Source organism: Fundulus heteroclitus, chromosome 20, assembly GCF_011125445.2.
Source record: "Fundulus heteroclitus isolate FHET01 chromosome 20, MU-UCD_Fhet_4.1, whole genome shotgun sequence".
In the NCBI taxonomy this organism is placed as follows: Eukaryota; Metazoa; Chordata; class Actinopteri; order Cyprinodontiformes; family Fundulidae; genus Fundulus; species Fundulus heteroclitus.
This window is the reverse complement of record NC_046380.1, coordinates 9,375,139-9,401,030: the sequence shown is the minus strand read 5'-3', so window position 1 is coordinate 9,401,030 and position 25,892 is coordinate 9,375,139. Positions and strand designations below refer to the sequence as shown.

Sequence of the window (25,892 nt, the reverse complement as noted above, 5' to 3'; positions counted from 1 at the left end):
GGTATCTTTGCTCTTACGCTACTGCTCTATAAAATACTATAATTTAATGCAATTTAATTCAGTAATACATTATTAATCCCAAAGGAAAATTAAATGTTGTAACTCCTGGAACCTATTCCTGAGCCTGTAAAAAAACACTCACTTCGATAAATAATTTAAACCTTTCTCTGTTGTCCGTAGTTGTACCCTGCCACAGGGTCTCATTAACAAACGCAATGACATTAAGGGTAATAAAGGAGATTAAATGCAAAGATTTGGCACACTTTTTTGATTTTAAGTAAAAATGCCCTTAAAACCAGTTTAATTTCTTGTTCTCTTTTTGTTGGTCTGTTACGTTAAAAGGCCACTGAAGCTTGTGGTTATTATGTGAAGAGTTGTGAATGTGTGAATGCTTTTTGCAAAGCACTGTTTATTTTTCTTTCCAGTAGCACGAGATTAATTCTCATATATCAGATCTCTTGTCTATGATATGACTGAATTTAAAGTTGATATGATGATGAATGTAACATGCAATACTCAGTTTGAAAAGGAATTCACTTTTCACAAAAGTTAAACATTTATAAAACATAAATGAACAACATTGATTTGGGTAAATTAACGTTTTATGGGAAACACATCAAATGACAACTGGTGACTTTTCTTAAAATGTGGAGAGTGCAGAGAATGGATAAAGCTCCAAAATCCAAGATTTTGGAGCTTTATCGTGATGCATTAAATCTTTTAATGCATCACGCATTAGATGCATTTGCATCTTATGTACACAAGAAAAAAACAAACAAAAAACAAACAAACAGAAACTTTCAACACATAGAATATAAAGTAAGAGTAACATGCTTCCTTTAAACTGTCTAGTTAAGCACTAATAAAAACAAATCTTGAAAAGGAAACCAAACAGCCTGATCTAAAAAGTCAGCTAAAGAGTTTCTGATTTTATCACATTCTGTACTTCTTGCAACTAATGGATGGGGGGAAGTGTGACAGTTCATGTCAAATAATATGTTAAAAATCTGTTATAGATCACTATTCTACGGACGCACAACATGACATATATCCATAAACCTAAACTCAGATCATTGCTATTTCATCATTACGGTGCAAATGTGTGAGAAATGGATTTGTTTGTCAATAAGCTCTGCCCTCCCACTTTGAGTTCCCCAAAGATAAACTGTTCAACACTGCCATCCAGTGGCCATAAGATGAAAAGCACCATCTCTATTTTTCTCCACATCACACATGACACTGATACTCAAAAATGTTTTTTTTTTATTTTCTACGATTACAGTTTGACAACACACAGATATGTCCTTCTTCCTTGAGTGCTTGATGTCTACTAGAGTTGATTCATGTCTACGGGTTTTAAGTCTTGTTGTTGCTGGAAGAAAAATGACTTTCCAATAAAAAAAAATCATGCATGTCACAAAAAGGCACATCTATTAATACTCTTCTACAGTGGACCAAAAGTGTGGGGTGACAAGTGTTCACCTTGCCTATGCGTGACAGGATGCGAGCTTGGTGATGCTCAGCGCCGGATGCGATGCTGACAGGTAACGGTCGGCTTTTGAAGAGGATCTTGGCAGTATTGCATCGAGAATGGTGATTTTCGGGTCGGCTCAGTGCTTGAGAGGCCCAGGAAGACATGAGATTCTGTTGTCTGCGTTGCAGCGAAAACTCGTATTTCAGCAACGGAACCCAAACAAACAACTTTGGTCTTTTTAAGTAATGTAGGGTGAAATGAGAAAGGGGGGGCAGAAAGCCTTGACACATTTTAGAGATGTTTCTAATGAGTTCCCTCCCACACACATACAAAAAAAACAACTTTCTAAAACCAATGCAACATGCAACTTATTTTGTCTCCCTCTTAGCTCCTCAGATGAGCTAACTGCTATGCAAAATATGTCATAAGAGCAAGGTTGCAGTGGATCTTCAGATAACAGAAACTGAAAATGACTGGAAACAAAGACACGAACCAAAGCATGCAAACGTGCCACGACGCCACCTCTTCTAATTGCAATCCATTAGAAAACAGGGTTTTCATACAGAGATCGACATTTGAGATGAGAGGACTATGGCTGAGCAAGAGCATCAACATGGTGTGATAATCTTTAACAGTAACACACATTGTTTTACCAATAAAAGGTGGATAATGCGACGTAATATTCAGATACAAAGAAGACAACAGCTTACGCGGACCGAAATGCGGTGAGGAGCTACAGTAGTTTTTTTTTTTCTTTTTATGTATATCTATCCGACTCTCATTTGGCAGGAATGAGTAAAGGAAACACTTAAGGACACACTGAGACAAAAAGTGCTTTAAATATATACAGACTACTGCTTAGTGACAAACACACAGTGCTATCAGAAACAAACATTAACTGATTTTCAGTCAGGTTATATCTCAACACACACAAAATGACGGCAATAAAACACACACTCATGCAGTATTTCTGAAGACTTCGAAAAACCTTAGCACTTAACACAGGAAATAAACACGCTGTTAACTCAGATTATCCAGTCATACACACGGTCCCATGAGAAAAAAATACATAGACTTTTCAGTCAGTGCGTACGTTTGTTTTTTTTTACTCCATTTTATTATCAAAAGATGACACGGAACACAAACAAACACATACGCATCGTAGTTGTAGATTCTCTTTAAAACATGCTAATATTTACATCATCTTGTAATTACATGCTGTAGACTATTAACAACTCGGCGTAATGCATAAGTTCTGCAGCAGACGGTAGCAGTGTGGATGAACCCACTAGCGTTTTCAACTTTATTTGGATACTTCAGACATGAAGGCGAATTTATACTTTAGGAAAGGTGAAAATAAACCCGAGCTTCGTTCTATCAAGGCGTTTAATGGGACATTTTATCTAACTACTGGGTTTACACAGATCTGCCTTTATTTGGCATAAATCCCTTTCTCTGAACTGTGTTTCAGTCAGAGGAGAGAAACTTTTAGCTATCAAAAAACTTCTATTTTTTTTTGTCGGGCAGGAAAAGGGAACAAACAGATGTAATCAATTAAATCAATGGCTCTTAAAGTAAAATACCTTGTATATATCTTTGAATTACTGCCATTAAAATTTTAAGATTAGGGTTTTGTAATGCTTAATACACACAAACTGGTATTCAGCGGGGGAAAAAAGCATTTTCTTTTCTTCAAACCTATGTACGTTAACACAAAGCACAACTCGTGTACGATGAAGCTGTGACACTGGATCACAAACCTTATGTTTCTGACTGAGCAACTCCTTTAACCAAATTCACCGTGAAGCATGACAAATGCTAAAATCTTCAGGGTTGTTTTTTGGTTCTAGCCCACGGTCCAGGACCTGTGTGCTGTATTGCATGTTTGACGCAGCAGTTGCCATGTTAATAATCTACAAAGTTCCATTTTATACATGAATTCACATTCAATTAAAAAGAGAGGCTACATTTTACATGTCTGATCCTCCTCTCTCTAAAAAAAATAAAAATGTTTCTCCTTTGACAGAGAGTGCATGTTAAGTACCACACATCAACCAAAGACGTACTAGAGCCTCCAGACTAAAACAAGTTTGTAATAGCAGCATTTGAAAAGAAGCAAAATGTACTTGTTTGAGCATAAGTGGGAATCCCTCTGGTGTCCAACCTTCTTTCATAGATTTTAACATCCATAGGGTGAACACAGCCCAAGAGTAAATTCAGATGGCACAATCGTAGAGTCGCTTACATCCCTACAATAAGGTTCAGCCTTTTGAACGTAGACAATAAAACCAGTTCTATGTGTCAAACATCAAATCAGGAAGGCACACTCATATCCCCACTCTGCGTCTGATCTGCCATTTGTGTTTCAACCTTGAATGCATAGATGGGAGACAAACAGGCAACTCTCAGGCCAGGCCATTTGTCATCCTTGCCAATCTGCGAATGAAATTTTGACATATAACTCATGAAAAGAAACTGCAGCACTGTTTGCTGCATTCAGTGACTTCCGTTCTAGACATATCTGCTGACGCTAATGGATGTAAACCAGCCCTTTACTCCACACTATCACACTTTCTATTGCAGGGCATAGCACACTTATAAGCAACGTACAATACCGGGTATGCTGTGCGCAGAGCAGAGGGGGAGGTAAGTAAAGCATGCTCCATAAACTAAGCTAATCTTTAACATTATTTTCACCCATTTTCAGCACCCTGTAAATCAGCTTCTTCAAATCAAAAAGACCAAAAAAACAATCGTTCAAAAACTACTGACCTAACAACTCGCCACTAACTTTCTTGGCACGAACTGAGATCTTATGCTTGAAAAGAGTTTCCATCAACTTAACTGTGTGTAACGGGTTATCCTAAGATGTCTCTTTTTTTGCTGAGCAGGATTTATGACGAGTAGTCATTTGTTAAGTCACAGGAATCATGCAAAGTAGGGATGAGTTTTTCCGAGTAAGAGCAATAGGTGGCTGATGAGGCTTGTTATTTCTTTGCTGCCAGCGCTGCTAGCTGACCATCGATATCCTCCTCTGGCTGCAGCGGGTGCCACTGGGCAATTGGGCGGCGGGGATTAGCCAGCATGTCTGACCAGTGCTTCAGACCCAAGCCTGTGGCCTTGCTGCCAACAAAGATCTTCCCAATGGCGTCGTTCTTACCTATCTTGTCGTAATCAAACACTGTGATAACCACCAAGATTTTCTGGTAACAAAGGAAATGGGGAAAAAACACAAGATATTTCATTAACATTTGGGCAACTCAGCCACTAAATATACATGTTTTCCTTCACCATTGTAGCTTAGCGCCACTTAAATAGATCTTTATTAGGTCACATTAGCGCAAGAGCTAAATAAAAGGAGCAATAAGCGATATTTCACCACTAGGTGGAGCTTGAGCACTATCTGTAGACCAAAACAAGATTTGCATCAAGCCACGCCTCTTTCTGACTTGTCCAGGACTCTGAACCCATTTCACCTTCTCACCCATCAGCTCGTATGAGCTTAATTGCTTATTTGCAAAGGATAACTACACAGCAAAACAGCATCACCTTTCAGAGGAACACGTCTAGTGAAGAAGTAAGTAACTCATGACTTTATAAAGCTGTTAGCAAGAGAACGTTTTGACACGATAGGCGTGCTCTCCGCCATTTTGTGCCAGGCGGTGGCATTTTATAGGGCAAGGAGTGGGTAAGACCCTAGTGGCAGCTGTTCACGTGCACGTACGTGCACACGCGGCCGGCCCGGCTATGGAAACAAGAGATTGGAGAACAAGACAGCGAGACAGCAGATAATGTGTAACCATAGTCAATCTAAAAAGATACCTTTAGTTCTTCACAAAACATTTTTTTATTCTTTCTATCTAAAATAATGAAATTTTGCTTTCTGCTTCTTTAAGGAGGAATGTGTTACTGGCTATATCCGTTCAGACTGTTACAGACGTATAAAAGCCTTTGTCTACCATGGTAAATGGTAAATAGCTCATACTTGTACAGCGCCCTAACTAGTTGTCAGTGTTTCACACTAGAATCAGTCATTCACACCCTGACAGTGGTGAGCTTTGTGAGAAGGACACAACCGCTGAGATGGTCAGAGCGGGGGATTGACCCGGCAACCGGCCAATTGCAGGACAAACTTCCTAACCCGTGTGCCAAAGTGTCACTGTCGCACCATGAAAAAAGTCTGACTTTTTAAGGGAAAACTTTTCTTGCTAGACCTTGAAAAGACAATTTCCCTGAGTAATCAGCTCATGATTTCTGAATATGATGTTATCTGTGTGTCAAAAGTAATTTCATGGGCCTTTGATCACTCCAACTCAAAAGCCATTTGCCTAGTAGTAAAGAAAAAAAAAAAACTCAACTTTATAAGGGTAAACTTCAAATCTCAGTCAAATATATTTCTAAAAATGTCTCTCAACGGGATTCAGAATGTCATATTGGACTTCTACTGTACCTGCATCTGTTCCAGTGGGATTTCAAAGCTGAATGATTCATTGTAATATGGATTCAGGGTGTTCTTCTTCACAGTTGTCTTCTTTTTCTTCAAGCGCTTTCCTCCCTGCAGTAACTGGATCTTCACATAGGGATCTGGATATCAGATTAGATAATGAGAAGGGAATAACTTTTTTCAACTCGCTGAGGATAAATGTCGCTTTCGTATGTGAAAAGCTTTTTCTTTGTTTCTTCTTTTTTTTTGCAAACTAAGGTTCCTGCTTTTAGTACATACAAATTTACATGAAACTAACATCTTTGGAGAAAGCAAAGTCAGAATTTACATCTGACTTTGCTACATCTTATGAATCAGCACCTTTTCCCAGTAAAATTGCTGCAATCCAAAAATAGCTTTACCGGACAAGCCACAGGCATCCATCTTCTTCAGATTCTTTGCCTCCAGGATGCAGACGGTGAGCTTTCCAGCAGTGGGGACATAACGGAGGGAGATGCAGATGTCCCCAAGCTTCTCAGGCTGAGCAGCCACCGACAAGCAAAGAATAAAGAAAAGCAGAGGGGCTCATTAAACAACAACAAACTGCCTGTTGTAAAGCAAATTCATACACACAAATGCCCTCTCTTCTTTCTCTCTTATCAGGGTTACACACACACACACACATATATATATATATATATATATATATATATATATATTTTTTTTTTTTTTTTGTTAATTGATGTATTAATTAAGTATTTTTTTATATATTTTGTAGTCAGGTGAAGCTTCCTTGGGTTTCTGTTTTATTTGGAACCTTTAATAAGGTGTAGACTAGAGGTTCGAAGAGTGTAGCTTGCCCGACACTTAAAATGGAAAATGTCAGCATGCCATGTGTTAAAAGAACACATTTCATACAATCGGCTTAATCTGTAAGATGATTCACCTCGCAAAGTTAAACACAATGTTGCTTTATAACAGGAGTCTGCAACCTTTACAAGCCAAAGAGCCATGTTTCCCCTCAGTCTAGGTGAATAAAACTCATTTAGGGCTGCAAATTTTGCATGACCTTTTGAAAAAGACAACTTTAAATTTTCTGATAAATAGCTCCTATGTGACATTTGCAGTACTTTTTAAAGAAAGCGCTATTTTATTTGTAGTATTTAGGTTTTAAAATCACAAATAAACATAAGTTTTGCAACAGGAGGATGCATGCATTTGCTTCTATTGAATGCTGATATTTGTGGAGGGTCCAAATAGAAACTTTTCTATAAAAAAAAAAATCAGTTCTGATGAGTTGATAAAGTGCATTATAACTTTTCAGCTGTTGAAGCTATTCAAGACAAACTGAACATCTCTTGGGTAAAATTTGTAACACCAATTAGTTTTTGCTGCATCTCTGCATAAGTCAGATTGACAGTAAATAGCCTCTAATGGACACATTTGAAACAGACGATGGTGTGATGGAGCCGTCGGTTCTGTTTGCATCTACATTTTTGTGAATGCGTTCCTCTCTAATACTTGGGTTTAACACATTAACAGAAGCATGTTGTTTCATGTGTTTGCATTTTATGCAACTGTGGAAACAGAATTTTGCCAAAAATGTAGAAAGAGGGGTTTGAATAAGCTTAAAGCATAAATGCACCTCCTCTTGATCAGCACTCTCCAGGTCCCGCCATTCTTCATTAGGACGTCCAAAGTCAATGGTGTTCATGGGGATCTTCACTTCCCCGATGACGTCATGCTTGGAAAATCTGTCATAGTCGTACACTGACATTGTTAGGATCTTTCCACCCAGCTCCTCATAGGGCACCTGATGGAAAGAAACAGAATGGGTTTTCAAGGTAACTATTTCCTCTTGTTTTGTAGATTTCAGGAAACATGTTATTGTGGTCAGAGTTGATTTTATTCTGAACTTCATTAAATGCAATGTGATGAAATCATTGAAATTAGGGGGAGGGGGGAAAGATACACGTGAAAATATGACAAATGACAAAGAGCTGAAAAAAGTGACAATCTATCAATCAAAGAACGAATTTATATTGATTTTGCCAATTTCAAATGTACACCACAAAAATACACAAGGAAACAAATTAACAAATGTACCCATTCTGATGTAAAGGCTGTTAAACTGAACGTGAAAAGAGGTTTTGATATTGTAACAGATTTTAAGTCTTAATTTTGGGTTTCTAAACACAATTATACTCTCACACATTTTTCTTCTTTTTCAATTTGCAAATTGGTTCAGCTGCCAGCATAAACTAATGGTACTCTGGGGGGCTTGTTAGCAAACAGTGCAGAGAGAAAGCTGAAACTGGTTCAAGGATCTTTATAATCCTGATGGTGGGGGGACAGTGGTAGTTCTAGACCAAATTTACCCCAAGGTGGGCCCAGAGTTTTTTCAACAAAAAAATTAAATGATAAAACAGGGCAATATTTAATCGTTTAATAACATTAAGTGAGCCACTTGTGGCTCTGGAACTGCAGGTTTAAGACCCCTGATCTAGCAGGTGAAAACTGTGAACCCAGCTCAATACGGCTGAAGCTAAAAGTGAAATGCCTGAATTCTTTTAATTCTTGTTAGACTAAAACTGTAAAGGTAAAAAATAAAATCGGTCAAAGTGACCAATTACTTATAATTTCTTCACCAGTGCATATAATCATAAGAAGTGTATTTAATGTTATGTTTTTAGTAAAGGGGCAATGACAAGAGCCATGACCAGTTCTACAGGGGTACTGGCCCCCGTTGGCCCCTGTCTAGAACCGCCCCTGGTGAGGGACAGTTTGGAGTGACCATTTCTGTATTAAAATACTAACTCAGTCTCTATGTTCTTGGAGTTGCAGGTTATCAAACCGTGGGAAACCTACCTTGAAAACAAAGGTCTCATTGAAGACTGGATTCAGGGTCTTCTTGTGCACTTTGGTGTCATACTTCTTCTTCTTATCGGGGAAAAGAAGGACCCTAACGTAAGGATCAGAGGTTCCACCAGAGTCCATTGACATGAGATCTGCAGCTTGAAGGATGCCAACGGTCAACTGTGTACAGATTGTATGAAGAAGAAAAGTTATGGAGTTATTATTCTTTTTTTGAAATAGCTCAAATGCTTCAATGTTTAAATCTATGACGTGATCTGACAGTTCCAACTACATGGATCTTTGTTAAAGGCAGGTCAGCTTGGACTGTTTTTATGGGGTTAACTACCAGAAACTTGTGCACACTTTTTCCCATGTACTTAAAAATGTTTCTTTTTACCAGTTCTTAGAAGTATATTTATTCTTAAAGAGTTATTGTTTTCATTCTATCACACTTTTAAAGCTTTGCAATTAATTTAAAAGTGACGACCACAGACCTTTGTATTCTCAAAGTCATAATCTATAGAGTATTGGAGCTTTCCCAGCTTTTCTTCTTCTTTCTCCTCTTCCTCTTTCTCCTCCTCTGTCAGTCCGGTCTCTCCTTCTTCTTCGTCGTCATCATCCTGGAGTTTCTGTGGCGTGAAGGTGAGAAAAATAAAGTGTTGCATGAAATACTGTTAAACGCAGATTTGCACCACAGGGATTCCTCACAACCATCAGCATGCCACAGACACTGGAGCTCCAGGAGTTTTCACATGGGAGATACATGTCTTGGTTAGGACTTACCTGCACAAGACCTCATGATCAAGACAAAGTATTCACAGTTTCAAAGAGGAGGAGATATAAGTTGGTTTCGAATGTGTTTCTAGTTTTGTTTATCCCTCACTCCTCGTCCTCTCAGTATTTTTGGGTCTGTGGGCATTTCTTTTGACATGCTTGAGCAGAACAGTGACAGCCAGAGTCTTTGGAGGCATTGCATGCTAGTTCAACTAAGGGCGCTAAAAAACAAAATAAAAAAGAGTTCTCCTGTTTGTCAAATGTTAGATATCACTAAATGAACAGTGATGCATGTTCAGATTAGATCCCAAAGGAACTAGCTTCCATAGTTTAGAACAGAATTACAAAATTATAAAACACAAAATACTATGCACAGAGATTTATATTTGAACAGCCAAGATAAACATAGCCAGTTTCTAGAAACCATGTACACATTATAGTCTCAATCACAAACCATTATTTTTATTGGACTGGCATCCCCTGTGTCTCACAGATCTGGTTTCAGAGACTAAGCACTTAAGGTTTTTTTAGAAACCTGGATAGACTACACTGATTAATACTGCAGTTTCTGAATATTTTATATATATATATATATATATATATATATATATATATATATATATATATATATATTTATATATAAATGTTTTTGTGTGTGTGTGTATACGTTACGTGTATACGTTATGTACAATAACAAAAAGAGAGATGCCTTTTAAAGTTAACTGTAAAATGTAATTAGCGTAAATAACCCCGGCCCCCATTTATTCCCACTTAAAATGGCTAAAATCTTGCATAGAGTATTTGATGAGAATAATATTGCTCAATACTTTAAATGAGACCTACCTTATTTAAAATTCAGACTTTTAGTTTGATGTGCTCCTTACTGTTGAAATGAGAGTGAACACCATGGATAGATTAAAACAAAGATGTGTGAGGCTTTTAAAAGGAAGGTGACGGCAGCTTATAAGCGTAGTAAATCATTTATTCTATGGGATGGAAGAAAGTCAACTGGAATACATTCAAAACCACTGCTAACATGACCTCTATCTAACCTAGAAGAAACCTCCAGTACCTCTACAGTGCCATCATGGGGCCTACAGCACAATCTTGCTGCTGTTGTTGTGAGTGGATGCCTGTACAATCAGAAACAGCACTGCACATGATTAACTTTCATGAAGAGATGGTTATAGAGGTGACCATCTGGGACTGTTCAGGTTTATAATCATGGGGGGTATTACTATTAACTGAAGTGAAAGACTGAAACTCACAAGGTCATTTGAAATTCTGGAGTAAAAATGATTCAACAACTGTAAACATGAAAAATAAGGAGTTTGGATATGTCCATGGTTTCTAGAAATGGAAAAGTGAAAGAAAAAAAATACTTCTACTCAGTAAAATTGGAGATCATTAGGACCCGTGTTAAGCCTTTTTAACCCATTAATTATGTGGCTCAAAACATCACTTTTAGCACCCATCTTTTTCACAGCAAAGTGTTAAGAATCGCAGGGCACAGCCACCTATTTGCATGCTTAAATAATTGTTGCTGAAGTTAATTTCGTAACCGATTAAAAACACTCTTTTCAAAGTGATGTTGACTTAGTTATCTTATTTAGTGCCATTAGATGTCTCCACGTCCTCCGATCTCTATGAGTATTGCCATCAAAAGGTTTGTTTTTGTTTGTTTGTTTTTTGGTTCTTTTTTTTTTTTTTAAAGCCATGTCATGCAACTGCATGTGGTCATGCAGTTTCATCATCACCATTTCCATGTCTCCCAAACAACCAACCATGCCCTTCATCACATGCATAGATTAATGGTGTTAACAGTGTCTTGCACATCATTTTGTGAGGTCCAGTTACATTGTCCAACAAACAATGTGTTGAATGGTTAGACTCTCCTCTCCTGGGTTTATGGAGGACATCATAGCTTTCCTATTGTTACATTCTCAGGCTATCATAACAGAATTAACTCAACTAAAGGGGGGAGGAGGGGGAGGGGGCAATGGCAGCAAAGGAAGCTACGACTTTCATTCCATGAAACCCGCCTCTGCCCTTGGGACAGAAGGTATCAACACGAGCAATCCACCTACCGTAGAGCAGGGGTCCACCACAGTCAAGAAACACGAGGCACACACAAGACAGAAACAAAGCGGAAAAAAAGGAGGAGAGCAGAGAGAGGAAGAGATTCAACTCACAAGACACCAAACACACAACCAAAAAAGAGGCGATCAAAACCACCACAACCACAGCTAGGACGAGAAATGACACACCCGAGACGATGAAGACCGACACGTCCGACTCTTAAATCACAGCAAATGGATCACACACAACTGGCAACATCAGCTGAATTATTTTCATTTGTTTTCATTCAAGCAATTCTTTTTCTTTGATAACCAAACACAATTTCCCCTCATAGGGTTCTTCATTTATTGCCACCTCATCACAACGTGTGTCATTTTTCACCACAGGGTCACGATAGAGTACGTCACATTAAAAAACAACAACAACATCAAATAAACGGAGGGGACGAGAGCTCTCCTTGCGTCCTTTACTGCCTGGCCTAAAAGAGCTGCTGGTGAAAAATCAAACTTGGTTAGCCAAACTTATTCAGGGCCAAATATGTCAGAATTTACAAGAGAAAATGTAATAATGTACACAAGAAAGAAGGAAGCTTCCAACTTTTTGCTACGCTGACTGTCAGGGGTGTAGGAAGCTCAATGCGTCATACCTCGCCACCCTGCATGTTCTTCATGTTGAAGCCGTCCTTGCCCTTCTTTCCTTTCTTGTTCTTCTTCTTCTTACAGCAGCATTTCTTGATTATGCAGAAGCAACAAGTGAGGACGAGCAACGCCGCCACCACAGCAATAGCAATCAAGGCCCATGGAGGAACTGGTTTGAAAAGGCAAAGGTTAATCATCATAATTCGACTGTAAACTTCTTGCCAGTTTTTTTTATGCCAGTGTGGTGTAACTTACGTGGGATTTTGTCAATTTCATTCAAGAATTTGCTTTTGATCTCCTCAAACATGTCATTCTTGCTAATCTCTGTGTTGTTGGAGCCTGAAGTGTCCGCAGCAGTGGTGGAGATTGAGACCGAGGAGGGAGTCACGCTGACGGTGGTGGCACCAGTTGGCTCAGCCGCCGCAACGGCCTGAGACTTTTTGAACAGGTTGAACTTCATTGTGATGATGAGAGGCTATGTCCCTGAAACACAAAGGATGGGCTAAGCAATCGTGCACATGGCTACAAAGGCTTTAAAGGTAAATTCTGTAAACATTTAAGAAAACAAATCCACTTGTTTGGGTTGTGCAGATCAGTGATTTAAACTATCCAGCTTCTTATAATGTCTTTAGACCCATTTTGATTTTATTATGTTCTTGCTGTGAAAAAAAATTATATTTGATGTGCCAAACATATTCCGTCCGAACCGTCGGTCTCCCATGGTGCCTATAATCCCAATGATGTTGTATATTATTCAGCACAGTTGTTTTTTAAAATACACATATAACTAAAATCTAAAAAAAAAAAAACAGCTTTATGTTCAAGATGATTAGCTATTGTAAGTTTATTTTTTTTTTTGTTTGAATCCATTTTTATGAGTAAAGAATGTGAATGTGAATAAATTTCAACCTTTTGGGACCCTAGAAAATAAAAAATAAATGTCGTTAAAGACTCCACAATTAATTAAGCAATTGGAAATAGATGGATAGCAATCTAACCAGACATAGACAAAACTGAGACTACACTCAAAAGGACTACAAGATCAGCTATATATATATATATATATATATATATATATATATATATATATATATATATATATATATATATATATATATATATATATATATATATATAAAGTGAAGTCGCTTATTTGGGCTCTAAAATAAGTGACGACAATCAGGAGACCTGCTTGCACTACAGACACTACTACAGAGTAAAATCAGCTGAAATATCCCTCTGCCATAGGAGCCGAGGGAGTAAAGGCAGAGGGAGCAACTATCTTCTTCAGTTCACAGCTGCAATAATTGGTGATAACTGCTGAAAGTAGATTACGTGGTGCAGATCACCATTTTGAGCAGAGATTGGTTCAGAAAATTAATTTTTACGTGCTGATAACATTGCAGAAACCCAGCCCATAAACCATACATTAATGCTTCATTAATTTGTCTTTGTATTTGACAAACTAAGGCTGAATCACATTGACAAATTAAATACCCTGGAGTTACAATGTCAGTTTCCCAACAGTTCTCTTTCAAGGGTGTTAAGCTCCTGCCCCAGTTGCAAGCAAAATGTAAGACTCTGGAATGACCTGGAAATTTAAAACCTTTTTCCAGGCTTTAAAAACAGCATGCAAAAATATACAAAGCAATTATTGTTGTTGTTGTGTAAGCTCAGGATTAGATGTATGAGAGAGTGTAAAAAAATGGACATTGAAACTTGCGACTTTATTAAAATGTACAATTTATTAATTTATATGTATGAACAATAAAAATAAACAATGAAACTTACGACTTTATTAATTTATTAATTTATATGTATATGCGTAACACCATGTCTATGTTTGTTTAAGAGGCGAAAAAATATCTGGATGTGAAAACAAGTATTTATGTACACATATGTTTACACATTGTGTAAACATCGGGGCGTTATGATTAGCGATTTAGCCATTATAGGCAAGAGTTTAACATTTTATGGCACCAGGATGTTTTCATTTCAATTCTGAAAAGTGCTTGAAAAATTAAAAATAAAAATTGTACGAGCATGTTTTTTATTAGTGTCATTTATTGCAATATTGCATATTAAGATGCCCAAATAGGCTTTTACACTTTCAGAAATAAAAGGATAAAATAGGGATTAATTTGCAATTAATCTTGAGTTAACTATTGATATTATGTGATTAATTGCGATTAAAATGTTTAAACCCCAATGTATATATACATATATATATATATTCATATATATATATTCATATATATATATATATATATATATATATATATATATATATATATATATATATATATATATATATATATATATATATATGTCTCCATCTGACATGATGGAGACATATGACTCGTGGTGAAAACCCTGAGGTTTGAAAAACCAAAAGTAGAAGATATCAATATGTTGTGACATAACAGCCGTAAGAATGGTCTTACTAGTGCATCTTGACAGCTGACAAAATTAAGTTAGTTCCCAAGCTCCCAAGCTTCTCCCAGGGTGTGACAGTTTATTACACTGTTGCACTATTAAAATGCACTGCCGAGCACAATGGTGCCAGCGTTCTGCTCTCTAATTGAGTAATGTTGCTTGGTTGCAAGGCAAAAAGAAAAAAAGAAAAAAAAAAACGTTTCCCATCAAGTATCTGGCAGCATCACTGTTCTCTAATTAAGAGAGGCAATAAAGAGAGATCCTGTGCAAACTAAGGAGTTTCTTCACCTTTTGGTGACCATTCTCAGAATATTAAAAAAACTCAGATAATTACTGAATAGTTTGGCTATTTGACTACTATTGAGAAATATGTTTATTTCACTGCAGTATGATACATACTGCATATAGCCTGGCTGTGGAGGCCACCTTTCAGCTTCTGTGCTCACCACAAGACCAACGAAGCAGCTGAGAATAACTGACAACTCATTATGGAGCCACACTGCCTGGGGGTAAAGTAACAAAACAAAAACATGTTTTGCAGCAGCATGAAAATAATACGTAGTCAAGCAAGCGCAAAGACAATTAATCCCACAGTTTGTTTTGTAATTATGATGCTAAAGAGCTAAAACTGAATTTATGTGATAGTACATGTAAATCCATTCATGCAGGTGTGATCAAATTAAATGAATAGATAAAAGTGAAATAATCTATGTTAGAGTTAAATTCAATTCAATTTATCATATAGGAGCAATTCACAACACATGTCATGTCGAGGCACTTTGTCAATCATACAGACAGGTTGGTTATAGTTTTCTCTCTAAGGAAACCCAGCAGATTGCATTGTGTCGTTCACTTTGCAGCAATCTCTCATACCAGGCATGCATGTAGCGACAGTGGAGAGGAAATCTCCTCTTTAACAGAAAGAGCCCTACAGCAGAACCAGGCCCAGTGGTAGTTGAGCTTAGATATAGTTGAAAACATGAGGTTGAGTATACAAATGTCTGTGCGTAAACATTTTTTTTCTAACCTTACGGTGTCTACTAGTAATAGCAGTAGGTCACAGGAAACAAGAAAGTGAGATACAGTGAGTCTGTTGGGAGAAGCATTGTGGTATATGAGAACATTTAATTACCGATATAAAGTAAATTATCTCCAAATGCCCAACACAGTTACGTCTCTTCCCCCTTATGGGTTCACAGACAACGGATCAATGGTTATTGTATTCCAGAAATGTGCAGCGTAGCGTATGTCTCGGAGTAGCGTGCCTCAAAGTCCAATTCCCTTTTTTTCCTGTACACTACAAACATGTGATTAGGCCCCAGAGATCATTGTTACAAAGCAATCCTGACATCCTCCATCAGCAATCCAGAACGGCTCAACGCCTGTCTATAGCTCAGGTGACCAGCCTGTCGAATAACCACCTGGATTCAGGCCAAAACATGAATCCGTGCCCAAATCATGAGCCAGAGGACGGTATGAATGCAGACTTCTGTCGCTGAGCTGCTTTGCCTTATTGATGTGAATAAAGTTGCAGACACAAACATATTACTACAGTCCCACTTGACCACAAAATCATTACCTTTGACATACGGCAAACAGGCTAAGAAAACATTGTAAATATTGATCTACTGCCTAAAGAACTTAGTTTTCAGATGTCTATAACTTAAACCCTGAGCTTTTCTTATTTTATTAGAAAAACAGTACACCCAAACAAGTTCTAGCCAGCTTCTGTTGTTTTGGGCCTGAATTCTTACCTGTCTACTACAATCGCTCACTCCATACCTGCCTGAGATTTTACTGTCTGTGACAACAAACCAGCGGCACTCGGCCGAGGAAAGAGAGAGGCACCGGCACATTGTCATCGCTAAATATCCTCAGGTGCAGAGAAGGTAGTCATACGTGAATAGTTTTATTAAGTAAACGCGCTTCATTCTCACATTCTGGTTCCATTCGGGTGATGCAACGCTCCTGAATCAAATCAAATGAAGTGAACGCTATCAATCCAAAAAAAAAAAAAAAAAAAAAAACAACCACTCACCAGTCAGACGAGGTAGTCCGCCCCCGTGAAGTGGCCCATTCAATAAGTGTTTGGGATACAGTTCCTCAGAGCTGTGGCCACATAGTCTGATCGCTCCCATTAGCAGAGACTGCAGTCTCCTCTCACTTCTCTCCACTGCAGCAATACACCTCCTCCTCCTCCTCCTCCTCCTCCGTCCAACGCTCACCATCTCCCCCATATTCCACCCTCCCCGTCACACACCTCCCCGCTTCCACTCTCCTTCTCCCTCTATGTACTTACGTACGCAACCTCTTTACCTCGTTCTCCCCATCCATCTCTGTTTCCCCCCAGCCTCATTTGCGATGCTCCTCACACAGCTGATTGCAGCATGCCACTTCTGTCTGGGATCCGAGGGCAGTTAGAAGAGATCAATAAGCACAAGCTCCAGGGTAAGGGCCATCTGAGCACGGCCAGTTTACAGAAGTGAGGGGGGGAAACAAGCAAAATATCCATCAGGAATGCTGACAAACTCCTGAGGGCCTGCAGACTGTGCCATACCAGCCCTACTACGGGTATTACATTAAGCTGATATAATTAACTGGATTGTAACAAATGGTCTTAGAAATGTGATTTAACTTTCCACAGAGGCATCTCTGTGTTATTATGCCAAACAGCTGAAAAGCAGAAATGGAAACTTTCCAGTCTGTCAATAAGAAAAATTGGTCTTGATGTCTGAAAGGGAGCCAGCTACAAAGTGTCTTCACACATTTCAGTAGAAGCTAAATTGATGAGCTGAGCCCTCCATGTTTTGCTAACACAACCAAATTGTGAAACCCTGCATCTGTGACCAAGAAACTACTAAAAACTGACTGTACACATTTGGAAAAAGTTGAATTAAACGTGACTGTGGCCGATGTTTCTGTGTCTTCATGAGAAACTGGTGATTAGTGTCTATCATGAATAGAGAGGCGCCAATCTAGCTATTCCTGGCCTGAGGTGTCAGCTTTTCTTCTAGATCTGCCAATTTTGATTTGTTTGTTTTTACTTACCCTCAAATGTCAGAACACATAGAAGTAAAAAGATGGACTGAAGATTATTTGATGATGGTAACAGAAACACAACTACAAAAAATGCATGTATTTATTACTTTGAACGTACAATACATTCAAAATAACCGCTTTTGTGATCTAGCATTCAGCCTTTCCTCCAGTTTTTCTCAAAACATCCCTTCTGTCTCTGCTCACCTTGGGGAAATACCTAAGTGTGTGCACAAGTTGAGCTGACAGCTGGCCTGCATGAGGTGGCATGTAATCTCAGGTTATGATGTAATTCATCCTTTCTGCCACAAGAGGGCGTTCGTCTCCAACAAAACTGCTGCATCACAGATGCAGGACGTTTCTATTTATTTATTTATTTTCTTTGAGGGTAGAGCAAAGTTGAAGACATTTATCATCCATGTTTTCTCCCCAGCCTGTTTTCAACCGCTGAATACATTTAGCAGCAATGCTTAAAGAGCCACGGACGAACAAAATAAATAACGAAATGAAATACTTAAAAAGTTCACAAATATTGTATGCTTCAGTAAACACCATTAATTCGTAGCACAGCATTAAACTACGACTCGACAAGGTAAGGAGTGGATAATTGCAGATGAACAGAACTTCTGCAATTTTGTTCCGGAAACACTGCACAATTTTAACACAAAGTGACATGATTAAGCAGCAAGTTTTTATATCGCCTTTCCCCACTTTGTGCTAATATGGGGCAGGAGTTGTCTCCTTAGCAGAATTATGCTATTCACAGATGCCAGACAACCAAGCTGAAGCTCCATTTATAAGAAACCTGCACAGGCACACACCCGCACAATTTAAACACGACAGACAGCAAGCACCTGCGTTGACTGGAGCAGGGACGTTTGGGCTGAGACGACTTGCCTCCTCTGAGGCAGCAGAAAGGCATGTGGAAAATACTGCACCTCTCACAGCTCCTGCAGGGAGTGCTGCAATGCAGGGGAGTAACGGAACAACACAAAGCTGCAAGGGAGGATTTCCAAAAGTCAGTGCCTCAATCTCCTAAAACCATGCCTCATTTCTCTGTGTCTTATTATTATTATTATTATTATTATTATTATTATTATTTGTTTGTTTGTGTTTGTCTTTTACTTTCTAGTAGGCTTTTTTCATCACATAACCTACACACGCTTCACACATGATTAGGTCAGCATCCATTCACTGGTCAGTCATTACTGCAGTAGTAAACAGGAATCATCACTTCGTTGCAGTTGACTTTATACAGATCACTTCAGTTTTTGCTCACTTGTTCTCTATACACTTCAGATGTTGTTAAAAGCAGCCTTTTTTTGTGCCAATATGTTTTGTTTTTGCTATTGTTTGCTTTTTGGCCTTTTTCAACCTGATTTACAGTTATGTTGACACAATTCTGTCATTTTCTAAGGTTGCCACTCCGATAAACCATGTAATCATTATTGGATAGTATTATTAAAACTTAAAGTAGCTTATTTTCTTTCTCAAAATATGCTTCATAAACTATGAATTATTGTCAATAAAGGAGCTTGGAAGATAAAAATCTACCAAAAACAACCAACCAAACCTATAAACAAAACTAAAACGGAAGGAAGGATAAATCTAAACCTGAACTACCGCACATGTGGGGCAATCCTTACATGGCAGACATTAAACAACAGGAAGACACCTTTAGCAGTAACAGTGAGGCAGTTATATTCAGAATAAATCCTAACAAGAGTATTGTGAATAATTTTGCTCGGTTCCGTTTGGCTTTTAAAATATATCCTGATGTGGATATTTGAACTCACCCAACCTAACTATGTTCCATTTTCAAGTAGGAAAATCAGTTGGATTTGCAATTAACTCTACTAATACATGGTGGTAATAACAATACTATATATATATAACAAAAACCCAATATGCTGCACATATATATATATATATATATATATATATATATATATATATATATATATATATATATATATATATATATATATATATATATATATATATATCCCCATCAATCCATCATGCTTATCCCTTGTGGGGTTGCGAGGGGTGCTGGTGCCTATCTCCAGCACTTAATGGGCGAGAGGCAGGGTACACCCTGGACAGGTCACCAGTCTGATCAGTGCTTCAGTGCTGTCCTTCAGTCCAGCCCTCTCTAGCCATTGGTAGGATTTGGTCATATCAGCCACTCCAGTTATCTGTCGGTGGTACATCCCATGCAGGGGTTTTCCTCCCACAATGGTTCCTTCAGTTCCTTCTATTCCAGCTTTCATTGTTTGAGACATTCACTGAGTGCTTCATCCATTGGGGCCAACTTCCTGATAAATTCCTGGAACTTGGATATTTCATCTTCAACGGTGCATCTGATGCTCACTTGGCCTCTGCCGCCTTTTTTGGGCTTAGTGTATAGCCTGTGGATGCTTGATTTGGGGTGGAATCCACCATCATGGTGAATAGCCTTTGTGTCTCAACATCAGCGGTCTGTATTTCCTCCACTGGCCAACTTATTATCCCAGCACGGTATCTGATTACTGGCAAGGCATACCTGTTGATTGCCTGGACCTTGTTCTTGCCAATGAGCTGACTTCTCAGAACTTTCCTTACTCATTGCAGGAATTTGGCTGTGGCTAATATCCTTGTGGACTCTTCATGGATGCCATTTGTTTGTGGTATTCTAAGATACTTATAGCTGTCATCAACATCTGCTATTCTCCCTTCTGGGAAGCCAATTCCCTCTGTGTGGATTACCTTCCCTCTCTATGTCACCATACGGCCACATTTCTCTAGCCTGAATGACATTCCGATGTCCCTGCCATAGATCCTGGTGGTGTGGATCATGACCTGGTGGTCAATGTCTCGCTCACTCTTAGCATATAGCTTTATGTCATCCATGTCCAGCAGGTGGCTGATAGTGGCCTAATTTCTGAGTCAGTGTCCATAGCCAGACTTGTTGATTATTTGGCTGAGGGGGTTCAGGCCTATGCAGAACAGCAGAGGGGACGGAGAATCTCCTTGGTATAGTCCACATTTGATGGAGATTTGTGCAATTGGCTTGACCTTGTACAGCTTCAGGCATTCCAGGATCCATATGTGTGGCATTGGATCATAGGCTTTCTTGTAATCAATCCAGGCAATGCACATGTTTGTTTGTCTGCTTTTGAGGTCTAGGGTGACTGTTCTATCATCCAGTAGCTGGTGTTTGGCTCCTCTGGTGTTTTTACCTTTACCTTTCTGGGCCTCTGTCATGTGTTGATCAATGTGCCCAATTATCTTAGCCACTACGGTACCTGATAGGAGCGTTCATGTTGTGGAGAGACAGGTTATTGGTATTAGGACTGTTCTGCCCTCTTTCAGCCATTCAGGGTGGGTCCCATTCATCAGCAGTTGGTTTGTTTGTGACACTATGTGGTCATGGAGAGAAGTGAGCTTCTTCAGCCAATAGGCTGGATAATATCCAGGTCGGATGTTTTCCAGTTATTCATGCCTGACAGTCTTTGTTGGATGTCTCCTATTGTGATGTTCACTGGACTGTTTTCAGGGAGATTATTGTGGTTTGATGTTCTATTATTCTATTAACCCATTGTGCATCATTGTTATCTTTCTCCCATATCCCTTTCCAGTGTCTTTTGTCCTAGTATATATATATATATATATATATATATTCCGAGATTAATACATTTATTAATATATATTTATATATATATATATATATATATATATATATATAAGATTAATACATTTATTAATGAAGGCCTATTGAGACTTATGAACTTTATAGCTCCACTTCTTGTGACGATAATAGCAAACAAAGGTTGATGTGAGTCATGTTTCATTTGACTATATATCTTAACATTATTACCATTATACTGCTATAATCCAGATGCAGAAGACAGAAACCCTAAGTTGAAAAGCACGCAAACATGGCATTCATTACACAAACAAAACGGCAGACTGGGAGATTCAGTCTCCTACTCAATGATATTAATTTGTTCCTGAAGCACTCTAAATTAATCTGCTGAGAAATATTGATCTTTTCCCTCAAAAGATTATTGAGGTTGGACTCAAACTGTTCGTGCGGAAAAATTTCTCAAGGAAATGAAATTGAAATTCTACGATAAGTAGTACATCCCTTACTGTTTGGGGTTGAATTGTAACCTCTGTTTAGGATGAGGTGAGCTGCTTTGTTCGGTATTTGATGAACAAAATGTTTTGTGCATTTGTCTCAGCTCATTTTGTCTACTCTATTACTTCAGTACAGCTTTCTATGTACCTGCTGTTATTGATATCAGAGGAAGAGGTGTAACATCTATAAATGTGTTGGCTGCTGTCTGAAAGTTCAAACATACTAGGCTTGCAAATAGAAAGAAGGTACAACCTTGCATTATTAATATTGGTAATTGTCTTATGTCAAACCCCATATTTATTAAAGTCTAGACCACTGATAATCTTATTCTGTCCGATGACACTTTTGTGTGGCCAGCCAGTTTTTTTTATTTATCATTTGTTGTACATTCCTCTTTCTGTACTATTGTACCATCTCCTTGTTGTCGACATTTTGCTGCACTTTAATTATCTGTCCTCGTGGCAGACCTTAGATATTACCATTCCCCAGCTGACCACAAAAAGCTCAGACTTGATCAAAATTTTATGACCCTTTGATTGTCTTACACACATAGCGAATTAAGTCCAGGGAAGATTCATCACCTGAGCAACAGGTATTGATAATACTTCTCCAGCACCAGTCATAAATAGAAATCTCCTCTCCTCTTTCCTGTGGGAGTGCTGAGTTATACTGGTTTCACTCGGCCAACACACACGCTAGAAACACCAACAACTGTTTCGGTTTTGCAGGCATCCATCTGCATTTATAAAATATTTATTGACTTTTTTTTTTCTTAAGTTGTCCATCTATAATTTTGTGTTTATACATAATCTACAAGCATGTATAATGAGATAAATATATCCCAATGATTCTTTCAGATGTCCGATGTGTCTATGACTGAGGACAGTTTATATTATACAGTTTAGGGACCGTCAAGGCGCCAGGAGGTCTTAACATTCAGACCTGTCTGTAGGAGGGGCTAAACTGTTCACAACAAGCTCACTTTATATTCAGCAATAGTAATATAGTAATAGTAATATCATCTTTATTGTCATTGAAACATACATTGAAACATACATTACAACGAAATTTGTTCTCTGCATTTAACCCATCACCCTTGGGGAGCAGTGGGCTGCCATGTGCGGCGCCCAGGAAGCATTCTGGGGTTACGGGTCTTGCTCAGGGACCCAGAGTGCAGGCACATCGACATGTGGCAAGGGGAAGCTGGAATCGAACCCACAACCTTCTGATTGCCAGACGACTACTCAACCCATCAAGCCACAGGCAAAATGAAAACACAAGGTTGAGGTGTGTATGGTGTCCTTAACAAATGTAAGCATTTGTGGGGTCTGACCAGTTAAGATTCTTGTATCGACATGACAGAATAAAACCAGTAGACATGCTAGCTCCTCTGTGAATCCAGTTACTGTCTTGATTTGGGTTTTTTGTTCATGTTCTCGGACTGGTTTTGGTGGTGTTCTCACTCCATGCTAATCATCTCCTCCTGCTGCAGCTAATTAATATCAACTCTGCTCACCTGTCACTCTGACTATATATATATATACCTGCCTCATACAGTCACTCTCCACCAGAATGTCTTGTCTTGTCTTGTTGCATGCATGTTGGTTCCTGGTGTTTTCTCAGCGTTCTGCCAGTTTGCTCCTTTGGACCTGTTCTCGTCCTGCCCCCAATAGTTTGGTTTAACTAGTGCTTGTGTACACTGCCTGGAAAAAGTTTCTCCTGGGATTTTTGTGTCTCACTTTTACCGCTCTGGCAACACGTCGACACCTTCTAGTCAAGTCTGGTTCTGCCTGCAACATCGCCTGCTTTGCATGATCAAGTCAACCTCTGCATGCATCGTCTGTTGATGTCCGCTTCTGTCTGCATCATCAGGTCAGCCATCACAGCTATTTTCAGTCATCATTATCATCTGGTCATCTACCTTTTTCTGTTCACCATTCAACTATTCTAAAAAAACAAAACAAAAAAAAACTTTATTAAGATTCACTGTGTCCGGCTCAAATATCGGGTTCTTCTCGTACCAGTTCATTAGTTACGCTGACGTCACACTCTTTCCTCTCCTGTCGTGTGAGCTACTATTTAAAGAAACAATTAAAATAGGGTATAAATAAGAGGAAATTACATTTTACGGGACTTTAAATAATAACCATCTCTCCTTTTATATGCTGAAGAAAAGCTTCCTAGCATGTGATTCTTCCACCACCATGTTTCACTGAAGAGATGGTGTCCATGGGGTGATGTGCAGTGTTGGACTTCCACCACACTTCGCATTTTGCTCATAGGTCAAAAGCCAAGCTTTTGGCCTCATCAGATCCTTATTATGACCGTCTAACAATGGTTTTCTTTGACTCACTCTTCCATTAAAAATCCAGGTTAGTGCAGTTTACAACTAACTGCTGTTCTGTCAACAGATTATCCCACCTGAGCTGTGGATCTCTACAGCTTCTCCAGAGCGACACATTCTGATAGATGCTCTCCTAACCCCCTTGTCTTACTTGCTTGATATAATCCTGATAGAAAACATTAAACTGTGTGGCTGTAATGTAGCAAAATGTGAAAAACGTGAAGGAGTAAGAGTACTATTGTAAGGCACTGTAGATATAGTTTCAAGCAAGTGAGTTATATATTTTGTAGATTGAACAGCCACTCAGATTGGATAGGTGTATTTTGAAAAGGTCTAAGAGAGAATTACATGAAAAGCATCATGCAGGTCAAACTGACAAGAACAAGCCAACTGCCATTACTCCGCTTAGATTCTGTTTACATGATGTTTTCTGGTGAAAACAGAACAGCTTTTGTACCGTTCACTTACACAAGGCCAAATGTGTGTTTTTTTATACAATGGCACAGTTTGAAAATGGGGTCCAGGCTGTAATGGTTCGAAAACATCCCAGTTTCTGTTTTTTTAGGTAAACAGGAAAATATCAAAGACTTCAAAGTCTATGGTGAGACCAGCGGAGCTCCAATGAACGGCTAACACCAAAGCTAACCACTAAGCTAACCGGATACACGCACACTGGCGTTATGTGAGCTTGTCAGAATGACTGGCATGTGGGACAACCAATAGAAAAAGTGATACCCCAGGAAACTGAGGGACAGAGGGAGGTGGCAGCAGGACCAGAACTCTGACAAATCCATCCCTGCTCTTCGGTGCGAATGGCAGTGATTGGTCAGAGTCTTTACAGGCCTGCAGCTCCCACAGATATACAGTAGATTTTTAACCTCCTTTTTCTAAATGTATAATGTATTTACAATTTTCAGGATGGAAGGACCATTTCAGTCAGTAAACCAAAAAGAGTTTCTGAGCAGGATTACCAACCATAGCTTTACGCAACAGTTGAACCTCATCGTCTGTCCACAGGAAAACTTTATTCTCAGCCATCTTGAAAGTTTATTAGTTATGGTGGCTTTTATGCTGTATGCACGCTGACTGCTCTCAAGTGTCATGCAATGACCAGGAGACACATGCATCTGTCTGTTTGGTAAAAAGACGCAACTGCAGTGCAAAAATACAGCATGGGCTCCGCGCTGCATTGGTGGAAATGCTCTATCAGAGCTCATTCTAAGCCTCACCCTCTGTAGAACTGTTTCTGACTTTTTCACAGCTTGCTGGGCATCTGTAGTTACTGCCACTGTTAGCATCAGGAGAGTAGTTTCATTTTTAGTGGATCGTTGTCATGTAAACAGGGCCTTAGAGGGTCTACCAAACAACACAATCAAAACAAAACTTGGCAAGACCAGTGACCTTTTGACCAAATTTAACTGGAAAGTTTAATTGTTTTTAATTCCATTTTTAATTTCATCACTAAGAAATGTTTGTTAGGTATCTCTGTTTTGGAGGAATTATGGTCTGATGGGGGAGCTGAACACATGTGATCTGTGATTGTCCAGTAGTCTACTATTGCACTACCGGCAGGATATATATAAGGAGACGTTTAAAAATTAATGAGCATGGCTAATCCAATGGACCCTTTGGCGTGTTTATTGAATGTACTACCCCAGAATGTTGCTGGGAAAGCAGAGATACTCCTTATATTGTCTTATTCAATAAGA

At 38.8% G+C, this 25,892-nt stretch overlaps 1 protein-coding gene across 4 annotated transcripts in view; it reads right to left on the bottom strand.

Moving 5' to 3' along the window:
- Positions 1-1,245: 1,245 nt before the first annotated feature.
- LOC105928064 (synaptotagmin-2) overlaps positions 1,246-25,892 on the bottom strand; it is a 32,396-nt gene continuing 7,749 nt past the window's right edge. For 2 of the 4 annotated variants that reach the window (XM_021317857.2, XM_036151672.1), the window contains 8 exons: positions 12,500-12,727; positions 12,253-12,413; positions 9,248-9,382; positions 8,766-8,933; positions 7,543-7,710; positions 6,320-6,437; positions 5,925-6,058; positions 1,246-4,677 (listed from right to left, as the gene is read on the bottom strand). In XM_021317857.2, coding sequence (XP_021173532.1) covers positions 4,462-4,677; positions 5,925-6,058; positions 6,320-6,437; positions 7,543-7,710; positions 8,766-8,933; positions 9,248-9,382; positions 12,253-12,413; positions 12,500-12,704 — 1,305 coding nt within the window. In that variant the 5' untranslated portion in view covers positions 12,705-12,727 and the 3' untranslated portion in view covers positions 1,246-4,461. Of the gene's footprint in view, positions 4,678-5,924; positions 6,059-6,319; positions 6,438-7,542; positions 7,711-8,765; positions 8,934-9,247; positions 9,383-12,252; positions 12,414-12,499; positions 12,728-16,718; positions 16,875-25,892 lie in introns of those variants that run through there. The other 2 variants (XM_012865157.3, XM_012865161.3) reach the window with 2 other exon arrangements.